At 46.2% G+C, this 13,275-nt stretch overlaps 1 protein-coding gene across 1 annotated transcript; it reads right to left on the bottom strand.

Annotated features, from left to right (window-relative positions):
* Positions 1-10,828: 10,828 nt before the first annotated feature.
* On the bottom strand, positions 10,829-13,029 carry LOC136530378 (protein WALLS ARE THIN 1-like). The gene is made up of 7 exons (XM_066523121.1): positions 12,757-13,029; positions 12,578-12,640; positions 12,346-12,462; positions 11,997-12,234; positions 11,715-11,873; positions 11,448-11,599; positions 10,829-11,275 (listed from the first exon to the last, which is right to left on the bottom strand). Exons 1-7 carry the CDS (start codon positions 12,966-12,968, stop codon positions 11,092-11,094), a joined length of 1,125 nt encoding a protein of 374 aa, XP_066379218.1. The 5' UTR covers positions 12,969-13,029; the 3' UTR covers positions 10,829-11,091.
* Positions 13,030-13,275: the final 246 nt, after the last annotated feature.

Here is a 13,275-nt window from a genome sequence, read left to right as displayed (position 1 = left end):
CTTCCGCTGTTTTTACTCTGGTGTCGATAATTGAATAAATGTTGTAATACTGCAATGACTCTGTAATGTGATCCTGCTCGGAAATCGTGGATGATTCAGGGTTCCTCGAGGACACCCGACAGACTTCTTAAGTTACCAGGAACATATGCATTGTTGTCAAAGGTCGTTGGACAATGACAAGTGTATGTGGGTCCTATAATTTAGAAGGTTCTACCACAACCACGCCACCCACCTCACCACCAGGCCTACACAGCCACACCGCCGTGGCTCACCCTACACTATGACCATGACGCTGTGTCGTGACGTCGCGCCTCCGCCTCAAGCCCGCCGTTGACCTCCTCCTCGTTGTGCCATGCCACAAGCCAAGCCTCGCCAGGCGCAGCCGCTCATCACCACGATCCACCCTAGACCGAGCTACGTCGCCCATGCCTCGTCACCGCCGCCGTCACCATGCCACGCTACTTTGAGCCGGTCCACTCTGTCTTTAGCGCCATGCTCTGCCTTCCCTAAGCCACACTCCTTGCCATCAACCCCTTGTTAGCAGCACCCAGCAGCAGCCTCCACCTCAACCATGGTGCCTGACTCCATCGAGCTGATGTCATGCCCCTGCTTCATCTCCACAATGTCGTGCCTCTCCTTCCACCGAGTTGGGGCCAGGAGCACCACGACCGTGTTAGGCTGCTATCCCTCGCCGAGCAGCAGAGCATGACCACAACTAGGAGCTCCCTCTCGTCACCTATACACACATGGCATCACCTTGCCCTCCTCCACTCCATCCATAGCCGGTACCACTACCTCGCTGATGACCCATCAGTGAGCCTCTAGCACCAATGCTCCGCCCTTTCTCCTTCATGTCACCGTTCTTGTCTGATGGTCGGCCCTTGTGCTATGATCTTTCACTATCATAGGGAAGCCACCCCTGCTTGCCACCGCCAAGAGCCAGGAACCAGAGCTACTGACCACGACGTCGACCACCTCATTGGAGAATAGTAGCGCTGCCTCACTGGAGCACCATCTCCTCTACCGCCAGTGAGCTCCCAAGGGCCATGCTCCTATCTTTCTCCCTTATCATCACTATCTTGCTGAGACCGGCCTTCATGCCCAGTTGTTCCACCATCATAGGGAAGCTACAGCCCTGGTGCGCCGCTGCTTGGAGGCTGGACATCGATGTCACCTCGCCGGACCCCCTCCATCACCACCGAAGCCACGTCTAGTAGCAGTAGCCAGCCCTGGATGCCTTTAGCTAGCTCCTAGCCAGTCGTAGCTAGCTAGCAGCAGGTCACAGCTAGCTATAGCCCGCTGGGACGCGCCGTTGTAGCCCTTTAGCTCTAAGGTCAACCTTTTTACCCTAACTGACGCCATCCCTAGCATCAACAAAGCTCTGCCTTTCATTTTATTCACTTATTCATACATCATTATACCATCTATCATCTATACTTGTTCACACCTTGATACATGATCATCCATCTATGTTTATGAATGTCTGTGCCATGCCTTCACCACCTGTCTATCTCTTATGCTATGGATATGTGCTACTAAATCTATCATCATCATTGTGTTCTGGTTCTTTTGTGTGTTGTTGTGGTCGTCTAGGGACCATACCTTTGAGCCGATCGAGGGATCGTTCTTTGTTCGATTGTTTTGGTCGTGGGTTCATCTCGCCGTGGCCGTAACACCGAGCATAACTTGTTCCCTCGCTTCTTAGTGGGTTTGTAGTACTATGATCACTAGCTCCTATCCACGTCCCTAGGACATGGCCATTGTGGACTTGGTGTCGATATCGACACAATTCTTACCCACACATTTCAAGGCCTATGTGACCTAGTCTAGTGGGATATGAATTAGGGGGACAACCTCCGTTGAACTATCGGAAGCCAACCTGTTTTGATGAAGCTCATGGCCGCGAGTTGCCTCGCCATGACCATCGGGCTTTACCTCTTTTGCTCGCTTGTTTATCCTAACCACCTCGTATGCTTGTACCACTTTGACCAAAGCGTTCCTTCAAATCTAGTAGTGATAAATGCATCGCTATAGACCTTAGGGATAGCCTTGTGCCGATTTAGTTGCACGACCATGGTGCCCTACGAGTGGGTTTGGATCATGGGATCATGTCTCCTTTCTTTCAACCTTCGTCCGTTCCATGACAAGTTGGTCAAAAGAGTGTGGATTCCATTCTTCTCTCCTCTCTTGTTCTCAATCCTCATTGATCCAGTAAGATGTGGATTGATCCCTTCGCTTGTTTGGTGTTTATTGCTCTCTAGATTCCATTCCTTCGATTCCCATCGTTTGCTATGGCGAGTGGACCAAAGGAAGGTGAATCCCGCGTCCTCCTCTTTTGATTATGCCATGTTTAAGCCCTTGTATGCTTGTACCTATTTAGACTGTAGCATTTCTTTGGTTCTTGCGGTGACAACCACACTTCTAAGAACCCTAGGGATGTCTTAGTGCATCTAATGCACCTAGGTCGTGCTACCCTACAAGTAGTTGGGCACTTGTGTTCTCTTGTGTGTCGCTCCTTTTGATGCCCCATCTCTCGCCATGGCATCTCTTCTCTCCCCCATTCCACCCTCTCTTCAGTTCTCGTCAATTGCAATGACGTATGGATTGAGAGAGATCGGGACTGCTTCATTTTCCCCTTAGCCTGCTCTATTCGATCCCATCCTTAACAATGATGATCGGATCAAAGACCAGGCTATCACTTTTAGTTGGCAAGGTTAGCGTCTATGTCATGTTCTTGGAACTATGTGAGTCGACCTGATCGACCATTAGAGTGCCATCTCTACCGAGGATGAGACATGGACATGCCTAGCTAATTTCCTCCCTCGCCCCTTTTTAGCCTAAGGAAAATGGACTCGCTTCGTGAGGGCTAGCCTAGTTTTTCTATGGTCTTTGCTTAAGTCGATCTAGGGTCTAGGCCAGTATTCGTGAAGCCGTACAGGTCGACATGATCGGCCCAAGAAGTACTTGCTAGGCTATGACTCGAGCTTGTACTTAACAGACAACCACTTTTGTTTCTCTCCAGCCCAAGGCTCGAACTTTCCTCGTGAGGGCTAAGTCCTTTTCCTTTAGTGTTCTTTTGGTGTTTATTCGCTCTTCCCATGCTTTGTTGCCTATTTATTTGCGGTCTTTCTTGGTTAGTGGTTGATTGCTCCCTTGTTTTGTTTGTCGTAGGTAATTGCATCGGGGATGACGATGTTCGAACCAAAATCCATTGGAGGGAGGAGACGTAGATGACAATAGGACTTGGAGGGGAATGGCTACGATTGCACTAAGGATCTTGGAGATAATCAATCAACAAGTACCACGTCCCACCCAACCTCGCAGAATCCTATTTGGCATGCAATAATGTAGCTGCTAGTGCTTTACTTTCATACAAACGAACAATGATAGGATGCATGGTACAATTGCTTGAAGCCAATACCTTGACACAACCTTTACCCCTGCACACCCACTATTAGGCTAGACGCTCGCTTACTACTTACTGATTACTTCTACTACACATTATATCTGCGATGTGATGCTTGGTGGAGGATTGTTTGTGAGTGGCTAAGGCACATGGCACCGCTAAAACTGGTGATAACTTAGGGGGATCTTGGCGTGTGTTTTGGGTGTGTGGTGAGGGTTGAGTCGACCGGACATGATTCTACAACAAGTCTTTGGACGAGTCTTGCCAGGGGGATGCGACTTGGGCATTCCCTACGAGAGGTACTTGTGGCGGGTATATGTGTGAGGAGTATATTATGAGGAGGCGACTCTTTGGAATGGAGATGTCGTCGAGGCACGGGGTGTTGGTTATCCCCTTTGAGAAGATATCATGTCTAGTCCCCCTAAGGACTGGTATGTCAAGAGAACCGGATCATAGGACCCTACGTACACACCACTCGCTCCTGAATGGGCGGAGGACGGTTATCCGACCAACTAGGACGGTGCCATTACTGTTAGGTTGGAAGTGGATAGTGTAGGGAGGTACAAGCGTATGGCCCACACCCTCCTAAGACAGCATAGTGATCTCTGGGGGCCCGGTACTATGTCTCACAGTCTCAGCGTGCCGGTGGACTCTGGGGTGGCCTAGGGCTGAGTGGTAGGGTGGCACCATACCGGTTGGGAGGCCGTCAGTATCAGCCTAGGTGGGGCACCGCCGATAATGGTGATCTTATGGTTTCAGGTGTACACGCTCTGCAGAGTTGATCGATCTATACGTATAGCCGAGTCCTCGGATATGGACATTCCTATGACCTATGCTTCTCTTGATTAGTGAGAGGAGTCATTTATTCTTTCCCCTGGGTTTGGTGTTGGTTTCTGGCTTTGGCCGTTGAGGCAAGGCATGAGAGGGAGTCGTCCTTGCCGCCTAGAGAGTGAGAGTGTGGTGAGATGTGTGTGATGGGATGGGTGAACGTGTGTGGATGGGATGGGTTAAAACTTGATGAGCTATTATAAAATATTGATGAACTTGCATAGGAAAACTATAGCCATAAATAGGCTTTTTGCTCTACCCTTGTATTCCACTTACCACAAAGCAAACGCAAAGCATAGGGTGGGAGCCAGTGGCCAGTACAAATCGTACTGAAAGATTTTTGGTAGGTTTTGGATGTAATCTACGAGGACAGTGGAGATTAGGAGGATTAGATGGTCTCGTTCCTACGTCCAAGTTTGGTTGAGGAGATGAAGTCTACGCCCACTGATGCTCTACGCTTACTCTGATGATTGTCCGTGAAGGAGGAGCATTCACCCGCTGAGGCACTACATCTACTCTGATATTGTTCTGTGTGCGTCTTCGCTAGTATACGTTGTACTTAGGTGTGTTACCAAGTGTCGTAATACCTTGTAAACTTGTAATTCCGCGATGTATGAACTGTGGTATCAACTGAATAATGATAATGTGACAGCTTGGTCTTCCTGGACTATCACATTATGATGTAATCTGTGGATTTCCCTTCGAGGAAATCGTGGATCGTTTCAGAATTCTTCTGTATAACTCGGGCTTTGATGATACATTTTTTGTCACCAAGTTTGTGGGTGGGTTAAAGGAGGAGATTAGGTCTGCAATCTTGCTCCATCGCCCTAAAGATGTTGATACTGCGAGTGCACTGGCCCTGATTCAGGAAGAAGAGCTAGACAGTTGCAGGCAGAAGCTTTCAGTCAAGTCTATCTCTGCAACAAACTTCAGAGCACATCAAGCAGTAGAAAAGCAGAAAGGCATTGAGACTGATAAATTCAAAGCTAAGGTGGTGAAAGGTGATAATGAAGACAAGCTTGCCACACTGAAATTATATAGAAGGAAGAATGGGTTGTGTTTTAAATGTGGTGAGAAGTGGGGGCCTGGTCACAAGTTCCCTGCTCAAGTTTCTATACATGTGTTGGAAGAATTGCTAGATGCTGTTAATGAGGAATCTAGTGACCCTCAGGATAGCAATTGTGAACTGTCTGATTGTGAAACAGTGATGGCCGTGGGCACTGATTAGACAAAGCAGTCTTCCACTAGAAAAATGATGAGATTATGTGGTAAAGTGGGCAATATGGAGGTGATGATACTGGTGGACTCAGGCAGTGTGGGTTCATTCATCAGTAACCAATTAGCAAAGAAATTGTCTGATCAAGTTCAGTCCTGCTCAGCTTCTCAGTTCATGACAGCTGATGGCACTCCTATGCTTTGTGATAAACACATCCCAAACCTCCAGTGGACCACTCAAGGCCACACATTTGTCTCTTCAGTTGGTATCCTTCCTCTGAAGTGTTATGACATGATTTTGGGTCAGGATTGGCTTGAACAGTGTAGCCCAATGTGGGTTCATTGGACCAAGAAGATTACGAGATTCCATCATAAAGGTGCCAGTATCAAGATTAAAGGTATCAGACCTGAGATCACTAAGTGTTCCCCTATCAGTGCTGGTAAGCTCAAAGGATTGATCAGAAGACATGCTATTAGCCACTATATCCAGTTGACTGTTTCAAAACCTGCACAACAGTCTGATAGCAGCTCAAGTTCAGTTTGTCAGCTTACTGAGGAGATCGTGCAGTAGGCTCCTCAACCAGTGCAGTCACTGTTAGAGCAATACACTGACATCTTTCAAGAGCCTAAGCAGTTACCTCCAAAAAGGCAATATCACCATCAAATAACCCTTGTTCCTGGAGCTCAACCAATCAATGTGAGGCCATATAGATATACACCTGCACAGAAAACTGAGATTGAGCAACAGCTGAGTGAAATGTTGAGAAATGGCATTATCAAGACCAGCACAAGTCCATATGCCTCACCTGTCTTACTAGTAAAAAAGAAGGATGGTACTTGGAGGTTTTGCATTGATTATAGACACTTGAATGCAATAACAGTGAAGAACAAGCAACCATTGCCCATAGTGGATGAGTTGATTGATGAGCTTACTAATGCTAGATGGTTTTCCAAATTGGATCTGAGGTCAGGATACCATCAAATCTGTATAACACCTGATGATACTCACAAAACAACCTTTAAGACTCAGTGGATTATATGAGTTTCTTGTGATGCCATTTGGGCTCACAAATGCCCATGCTACTTTTCAAAGTGTGATGAACACTATTTTTGCTCCTTTGCTCAGAAAAGGGGTCTTGGTCTTTATGGATGATATCCTCATCTATTCTGCTACATTTGAGGAGCACTGTGCTTTGCTTCAGCAAGTATTTGAGATACTCAGGGCCAATCAGTTCTTTGTGAAGCTTTCAAAATGTTCTTTTGCTCAGCAAACCATTCAATATTTGGGTCATTGCATATCTGCACAAGGTGTAGCTACAGAACCATCTAAGATTCAAGCTGTGCAGAATTGGCCTGTTCCTAAAAACCTGAAAGAACTCAGGGGATTCCTTGGCCTGACTGGTTGTTACAGGAAATTCATCAGGCATTATGGCATGATAAGTAGGCCATTAACAAGTTTGCTGAAAAAGGGCACTCCATTTGTCTGGTCTGCAACTACCCAAGAAGCCTTTGATGTACTGAAGCAAGCACTGATCCAGGCTCCTGTGTTGGCAATTCCTAATTTCAGTAAACCCTTCACATTGGAAACTGATGCAAGTGACACAGGCTTTGGAGCTGTCCTTATGCAGGAAGGGCATCCAGTAGCATATTTGAGCAAGCAAGTATGTGTGAAGAACCAGGCATTGTCCACTTATGAAAAGGAGTGCTTAGCCATTATCCTAGCAGTGGATAAATGGAGGTCATATTTGCAGCATTAAAAGTTTACTATCAAAACTGATCATAGAAGCCTGCTATATCTCACTGATCAGAGGGCTCACACTAAGCTTCAACAGAAGACCTTAATGAAATTGATGGACCTTCAATTCTCTATTCAGTACAAAGCTGGAACAACCAACATGGCAGCTGATGCCTTATCCAGGTGTACTCCAGTAAAGACAATTTGTGCATTGTCTACTTGCAGTCCTTCTTGGCTTCTGAATCTGGTAGATGGATATAATGAGGATCCTCAAGCTCAGCAACTATTGGTGGAGCTAGCTCTAACATCTGAAAACATGAAAGGTTATACACTATCTGAAGGTGTCATCAGATACAAAGGGAGAATCTGGCTTGTCAATAATAAGCTGGAACAAGAGCATGTTTTATAGTCCTTGCGTGATAGTGCAATTGGTGGTCATTCTGGTTTCAGGCCACCTATCAAAGAATCAAAGCATTGTTTGCCTGGCCAAGAATGAAGGAAGTGATCAGAACTTATGTTCAATCTTGCTCTGTCTGCTAGCAAGCCAAATCAGAACACATCAAGACCCCAGGGCTGCTGCAACCATTACCTGTACCTCAGGAAGCTTGGTCTATTGTATGGCTGGATTTTATTGAGGGATTGCCACCATCCAACAGGTATAATACCATCATGGTGGTCATTGACAAGTTCACCAAATATGCACATTTTGTGCCATTGGCCCATCCCTCTACTGCACTACAGGTAGCCCAACATTATATGGATTATGTGTATAAGTTACATGGTCTGCCTCAAGCTCTGATTTCAGATAGGGACAGGATATTCACCAGTTCAGTATGGCAGAATCTTTTCAAGCTATCTGATACTAAGTTGCTTATGAGCTCCTCATACCATCCTCAGACCGATGGCCAAACAGAAAGACTGAATCAATGTTTGGAAACGTTTCTCAGGTGTGCTGTCAGTTCCTGTCCTAAGCAGTAGCACAAGTGGCTAACTTTGGCAGAGTTCTGGTACAATACCACATTTCACTCAGCACTTGGAAGATCTCCCTTTGAAGTACTTTATGGGCATTCACCAAGACATCTGGGTATCACAAATACAAGTATTCAAATTCCAACTGAGCTTGAAGATTGGTTGGCTGACAGAAATATCTTATCTGATATGGTACAGCAACAGCTGAATAGAGCTCAGTAGAGAATGAAAAGTCAGGCTGATAAACACAGGACTGAAAGAGAATTTGAAGTTGGAGACATGGTATACTTGAAGCTCCAGCCATACATCCAGACCTCGGTTGCTCCAAGATCCAATCAAAAATTGTCATTCAAATATTTTTGCCCTTACAAGATTCTGCAGAAAGTTGGGAATGCTGCTTACAAGTTGGAGCTTCCTCCTGATGCTAAAATTCATTCAGTGGTTCATGTGTCACTGCTAAAGAAACATGTTTCACAATCTGCTGTTGTCAGTTTTGATCTGGCTATGTTACAATTAAATGAAGAGCTGAAGCCTCTCAAGTTTCTGGATGATAGGCTCATTCGAAAAGGGTCATCTACACTGCATCAGGTGAAGGTACAGTGGACTAATCTGACACCTCAGTTTACATCTTGGGAGGAAGTCTTTGATCTTTGTCGACGGTACCCGGATGCACCAGCTTGGGGACAGGCTGGGTTTGAAGGAGCGGGTATTGTTAGGAAGCAGCGCAAGACTATCAAGCTGAGTTGTTTGGCGAATTGGGACAATGGGTCGTAGTGCTAGTTGGGCCTGCATGCCGACTGGGGACGCATATATCCCGCTCCTCGTGTAACTGCTGGGCAACGAACCTGACATTTCTGAACCCCCTTCCTAAACTCCTCCTGTCTTCCTCCTCTCTCTATCCTGCCCTGTTCTTGTACCATTGATCTTGGATTCTATCAATAAAGCTAGTGTGGGTGTGGAGTGAATCTTGTGGTACGTTACACTGTGTGCAGCAGCAGCCAGCAGCATCTCTTTCAAGCCTCTGCCGGTGTAAGGAGAAACTTTCAATTTCATCTGGACAGGCTCCTGATTGAAATGCGACCGACATTCAACATCACCGCTATTAGTCTATTACCCAATGCTGCCGTCGCCATTTTTAGGTTCCTGATCAAGGTCGTCATAAATCCTGATCTAGACGGAGCACACACGACAGATCGATTTGCCTTACCAAACAGTACTCGTTTTGTTTGGAGGGCCTTGCTCAAATGACTGTGAGTCGTCCATTTAATTAGATCAGAGGGTTGATATCATGTATTACTTCTTAGGAGATAATAGGTGAAATATATATTTATTTAATTTTTTAATTTTGTAGAGTAGGATAAATAAGGAAAGTTTTAGATATAAAAATCTTTTTTCTAGATGCATGCATGATCTATTATTAGATATTGTAAATCCTTTTAGTTTGCAACTTTAGATATGACATAATTTGATTAGCATTAATTTTTATTTGGCTGTCACATCTATGGTGACTTCTTTTTTAACATTTCTTAATTAATGTGAACGAGCCCGACGTGCATTGACAACTACTAAAAAAGCATGCATGTAACCATATCATTTTTGTACGTGACAAAATTGTCAAAAAAATATGGAACCTATCATTATAGTTATTTTATTTATATGAAAATATTGTAACGTGACCGGTGTATAGTATCACAACATATCAAAAAATAGTGTAGTATTATACGTGAGATATCATACACATATACACATACGTGAGATATCATACTCACATAATGCAATGAGGATCCATACGTATATCCATCTCTAAGTCACATTCAAATTAAGAAATAAGAGATAATAATCAAGTAAAGAAAGAAACTATATCCTAGGAAACGACACGGGTTCGTTGCCGTAGAGGACGGATCCACGCTATGCGCATCTGATGCATATGTGCCATACCTGGCGTGCATGCTCCTATGTCAAATATGGCAAGTAAAGCGGCACACAGATATAGCCAATATTTTTTCTTCATTATTTGGTTATTTAATTTTCTAATATGTTCCAAAATTCAACGGCTGTGGTTTTTTTCAAACTCTTACCTTCTAAGAGGTAAAGGCTGTACCGTAGCAAAACCCTTGTTTCGATCATATCGAACGTGACGTATATGTTGATGCCGATTCAGGTCACATCGGTAGGACTCGATCGTCCAGAGGCTGTAAACGGCCTAGCACGCACTAAAGGGAGGTCCCAACACGGCACAGGAGTGCTTCTTTTGCAGTATCTTAAATCTAGTACCATCAACTTTTCATGGATAGATAGATCAAATTTAGGAAGTTTGATCGGCTATAATCACAAAACGGCTAGTACTTTCAGAATCTAACAGGGTATTAGGCTCTGTTTGGCAAAGCTCCCAGAGTTGATTCTCTGGTGAATCCAGCAGGAGTTCTACCAAACAATTTTTCCAGAGAGAAGTGATTCTCTGTTGATTCTGTGAGGTGATTCTCTAAAATGAATTAAAAGGCTATCAAATCAAAGGGAATCACTTTCGGCCATAGAATCACTTCTCTCAGATAATCAACTTCCACATAGAATCAGAATCGGAGGGAGTTCTACCAGGCCCTTATTATGCTGCAATTAAGTTTTTTGCGTTCACTTTTAGGTGGTGTGTAGTAGTATTCTGTATCTACTGAAGCTCCAATAAGTGTGTGATCACATCTGGATTGATTCGAATCATGGATGAAGTGATTTTATACTTAGATACACTTCTTACTCTTACCTACGCTTGCACAGAAACACTACAGCAGCAGAGTACAGACTCACGGCAGCATGGCTACTGTTCGACACCGGCAACCCATGCACACTTGTTCTTGGTTGCCTGATTGGAACAGCTGAAATCACACAACTCATACGATCCCAAATGCAACACGACTAAACGATCATCACGCTTCACGCCAGCAGGTCAGTCAGTGGCCGGGGCTTCTTCATCTTTCACCGAAGCTTCTCCGCCGAGCAGGTGCTGCGTCACGTCTCCTCCCTGATACGCCAGCTGATCCTGCAGGTTCCTGATGGCGCCCTTCTTCTCCGCGCTCTTGCCCCACAGCACGAAGTAGAGGCCGATGACGATCAGCACAGCTCCAATGATCCTGCCAAATTAGGTAGACGCCAAAGCACATGTCAGCATGCCAGAGCTGCAGGAGTTCTTGCTGCATGGCTGGGCTGGCTGATTGGGGTTCTGAATTCTGATGAGATGATCCCCCATGTGATCCCGTAATCCGTGTCACGTTCGGATCTGCGCGAGCGCACGTGCGGCCTTACCCTCCAGTGTAGAGCTGGTCTCCGAGGATGGCGGCAGCCATGACAGCGACGGCGACGGTCTGCACTGGCTGGAAGACGGCGGTGAAGAGCGGGCCTCCCCAGTCGATGCACCAGATCTGCAGAGCAAACGCAACCCCGGATGCCACCAGACCCTATCATCGATGATACACAACAAGATGGCGCCTTCAGTTCAGTTTGGACTCACACAACACAACACAGGAGTTACGTTGCACATGCATGTTGCTTGCTGGTGTTTACTATACGTACAGCGTATAGGATCGTGAAGAGCTCCACTCCTGAGTGGACCTTCCACCTGCTGAGGTCCTCCTCGGTGAAGACGGCAATGGCCAGGAACTGGAGGAGCCCAAAGATGCAGGTCAGTGACAGAACCGAGAGCCTGGCTGGGTATCTATTCAGCACCGGCACCTGATCAACGTACATGTCACAGAAAAAAATTCACAAAAATCAGTGCACCGAATCGTAGCTCACCATATAGTAAGTAATTCAGCAATTCTGTGTGTGTGCTCATGCACTGAACTAGACAACTACCTGTAGGACCATCCATCCGGACCAGGAGAGGCAGTGGCCGAGGATGAAGACGCAGCCGAGAGTCCAGTTGAGGATGGGGCTGGAGGAGGACAGCGTCACCAGAGACTTTACGTGCAGATTGTGATGGAACAGCGGCAGGCCCTTGTACAGGGTTATCACAGTCGCCCCTCCGATGCTCACCACCATGCCCACCACCTTGGACACCCCATGCCTCCTGCTCAGGTCCACCTGCTCAAGCCTGTGCGCCATTTAAGACCAAGGACATTCTTCTCTTCAGTGAACACTGAACACTGCAGAATACTAAATAGTCTGTCTATTGGGTGCAATGCAGACAAGTTAAAGTTAGCACCTGAGGACAGCGGCCATGGCGAAGGTGATTGCAGGGACGGTATTCTGTATCGCAGAGGCGTAGGTTGGTGATAGGTGATACAGGCCCAGGAGGTAGAAGCCCTGGTTTGCAGTTATCCTGAATAAAATAGCAGTCGTTCAATAGCATCAACACTTAGTTCAGGATCCAAATCAAACAGCTGACAAAATAAACAGGAGTAACAAAGATGACACGGAACATCTGTCTCACTTACCCACAGAGCGCTAGCAGAAAAAACTCCACCAGCAAAGAGAAGGTGAGTGGTGGCCTGTCTTTCCTGAAACAAGTTAACCGTGCCGAAAAACATGTCAAGCATATATCCAAAAGTTCAGCCTGGCAGCATGCATTATTCAGAAATCTGGAGCGAAACACGAGAGGCCGGCGGTTACGCACTTCTCGAGGAAGTAGGCGAACGGAGCGAGCAAGGCGAGGGAGATGACGTTCCTGTACACGATGAACACGATCTTGCTGATGCCCATGTTGAGCGCCGCCCTGGAGACAATGTGGAACCCTGCAAGGAGGAACTGCAGGGACAGCACTCCCATGAACAGCTTCAGCTTCTCAGGAGCCATCACCGCTGCAGCTGCCTGCTGATCTCTCCCCATCGTCTCTCCTCTATCTCTAGCAACCTAGCTCACTGTAGCTCGGTATGCACTTGCAGTGCTGCTAGTTTGTTGCTTGTGTTTTGAGATGCTTGCAAGGCGCATATATATAGGGCGTCGGTCGCCACTGCATACACCTCTCCCCTCTATCTTTCGATGTTCTAGCCTGGCACTTGGATGTGAGAAATGGTCCTAAAGAGAGAGTAAAGAGACATGACAAATGCACGAATACAACGTTGCTATAGTGTTTTGAGAACAACCCCCTAATTGCACCTGCTTTACGTCATGTTTACAACACATTTGCATAGTA

Source organism: Miscanthus floridulus, unplaced genomic scaffold (assembly GCF_019320115.1).
Source record: "Miscanthus floridulus cultivar M001 unplaced genomic scaffold, ASM1932011v1 fs_115_2_3, whole genome shotgun sequence".
Lineage (NCBI taxonomy): Eukaryota > Viridiplantae > Streptophyta > Magnoliopsida > Poales > Poaceae > Miscanthus > Miscanthus floridulus.
The sequence above is the reverse complement of the archived record's forward strand: the minus strand, read 5'-3'. Positions and strand labels throughout refer to the sequence as shown.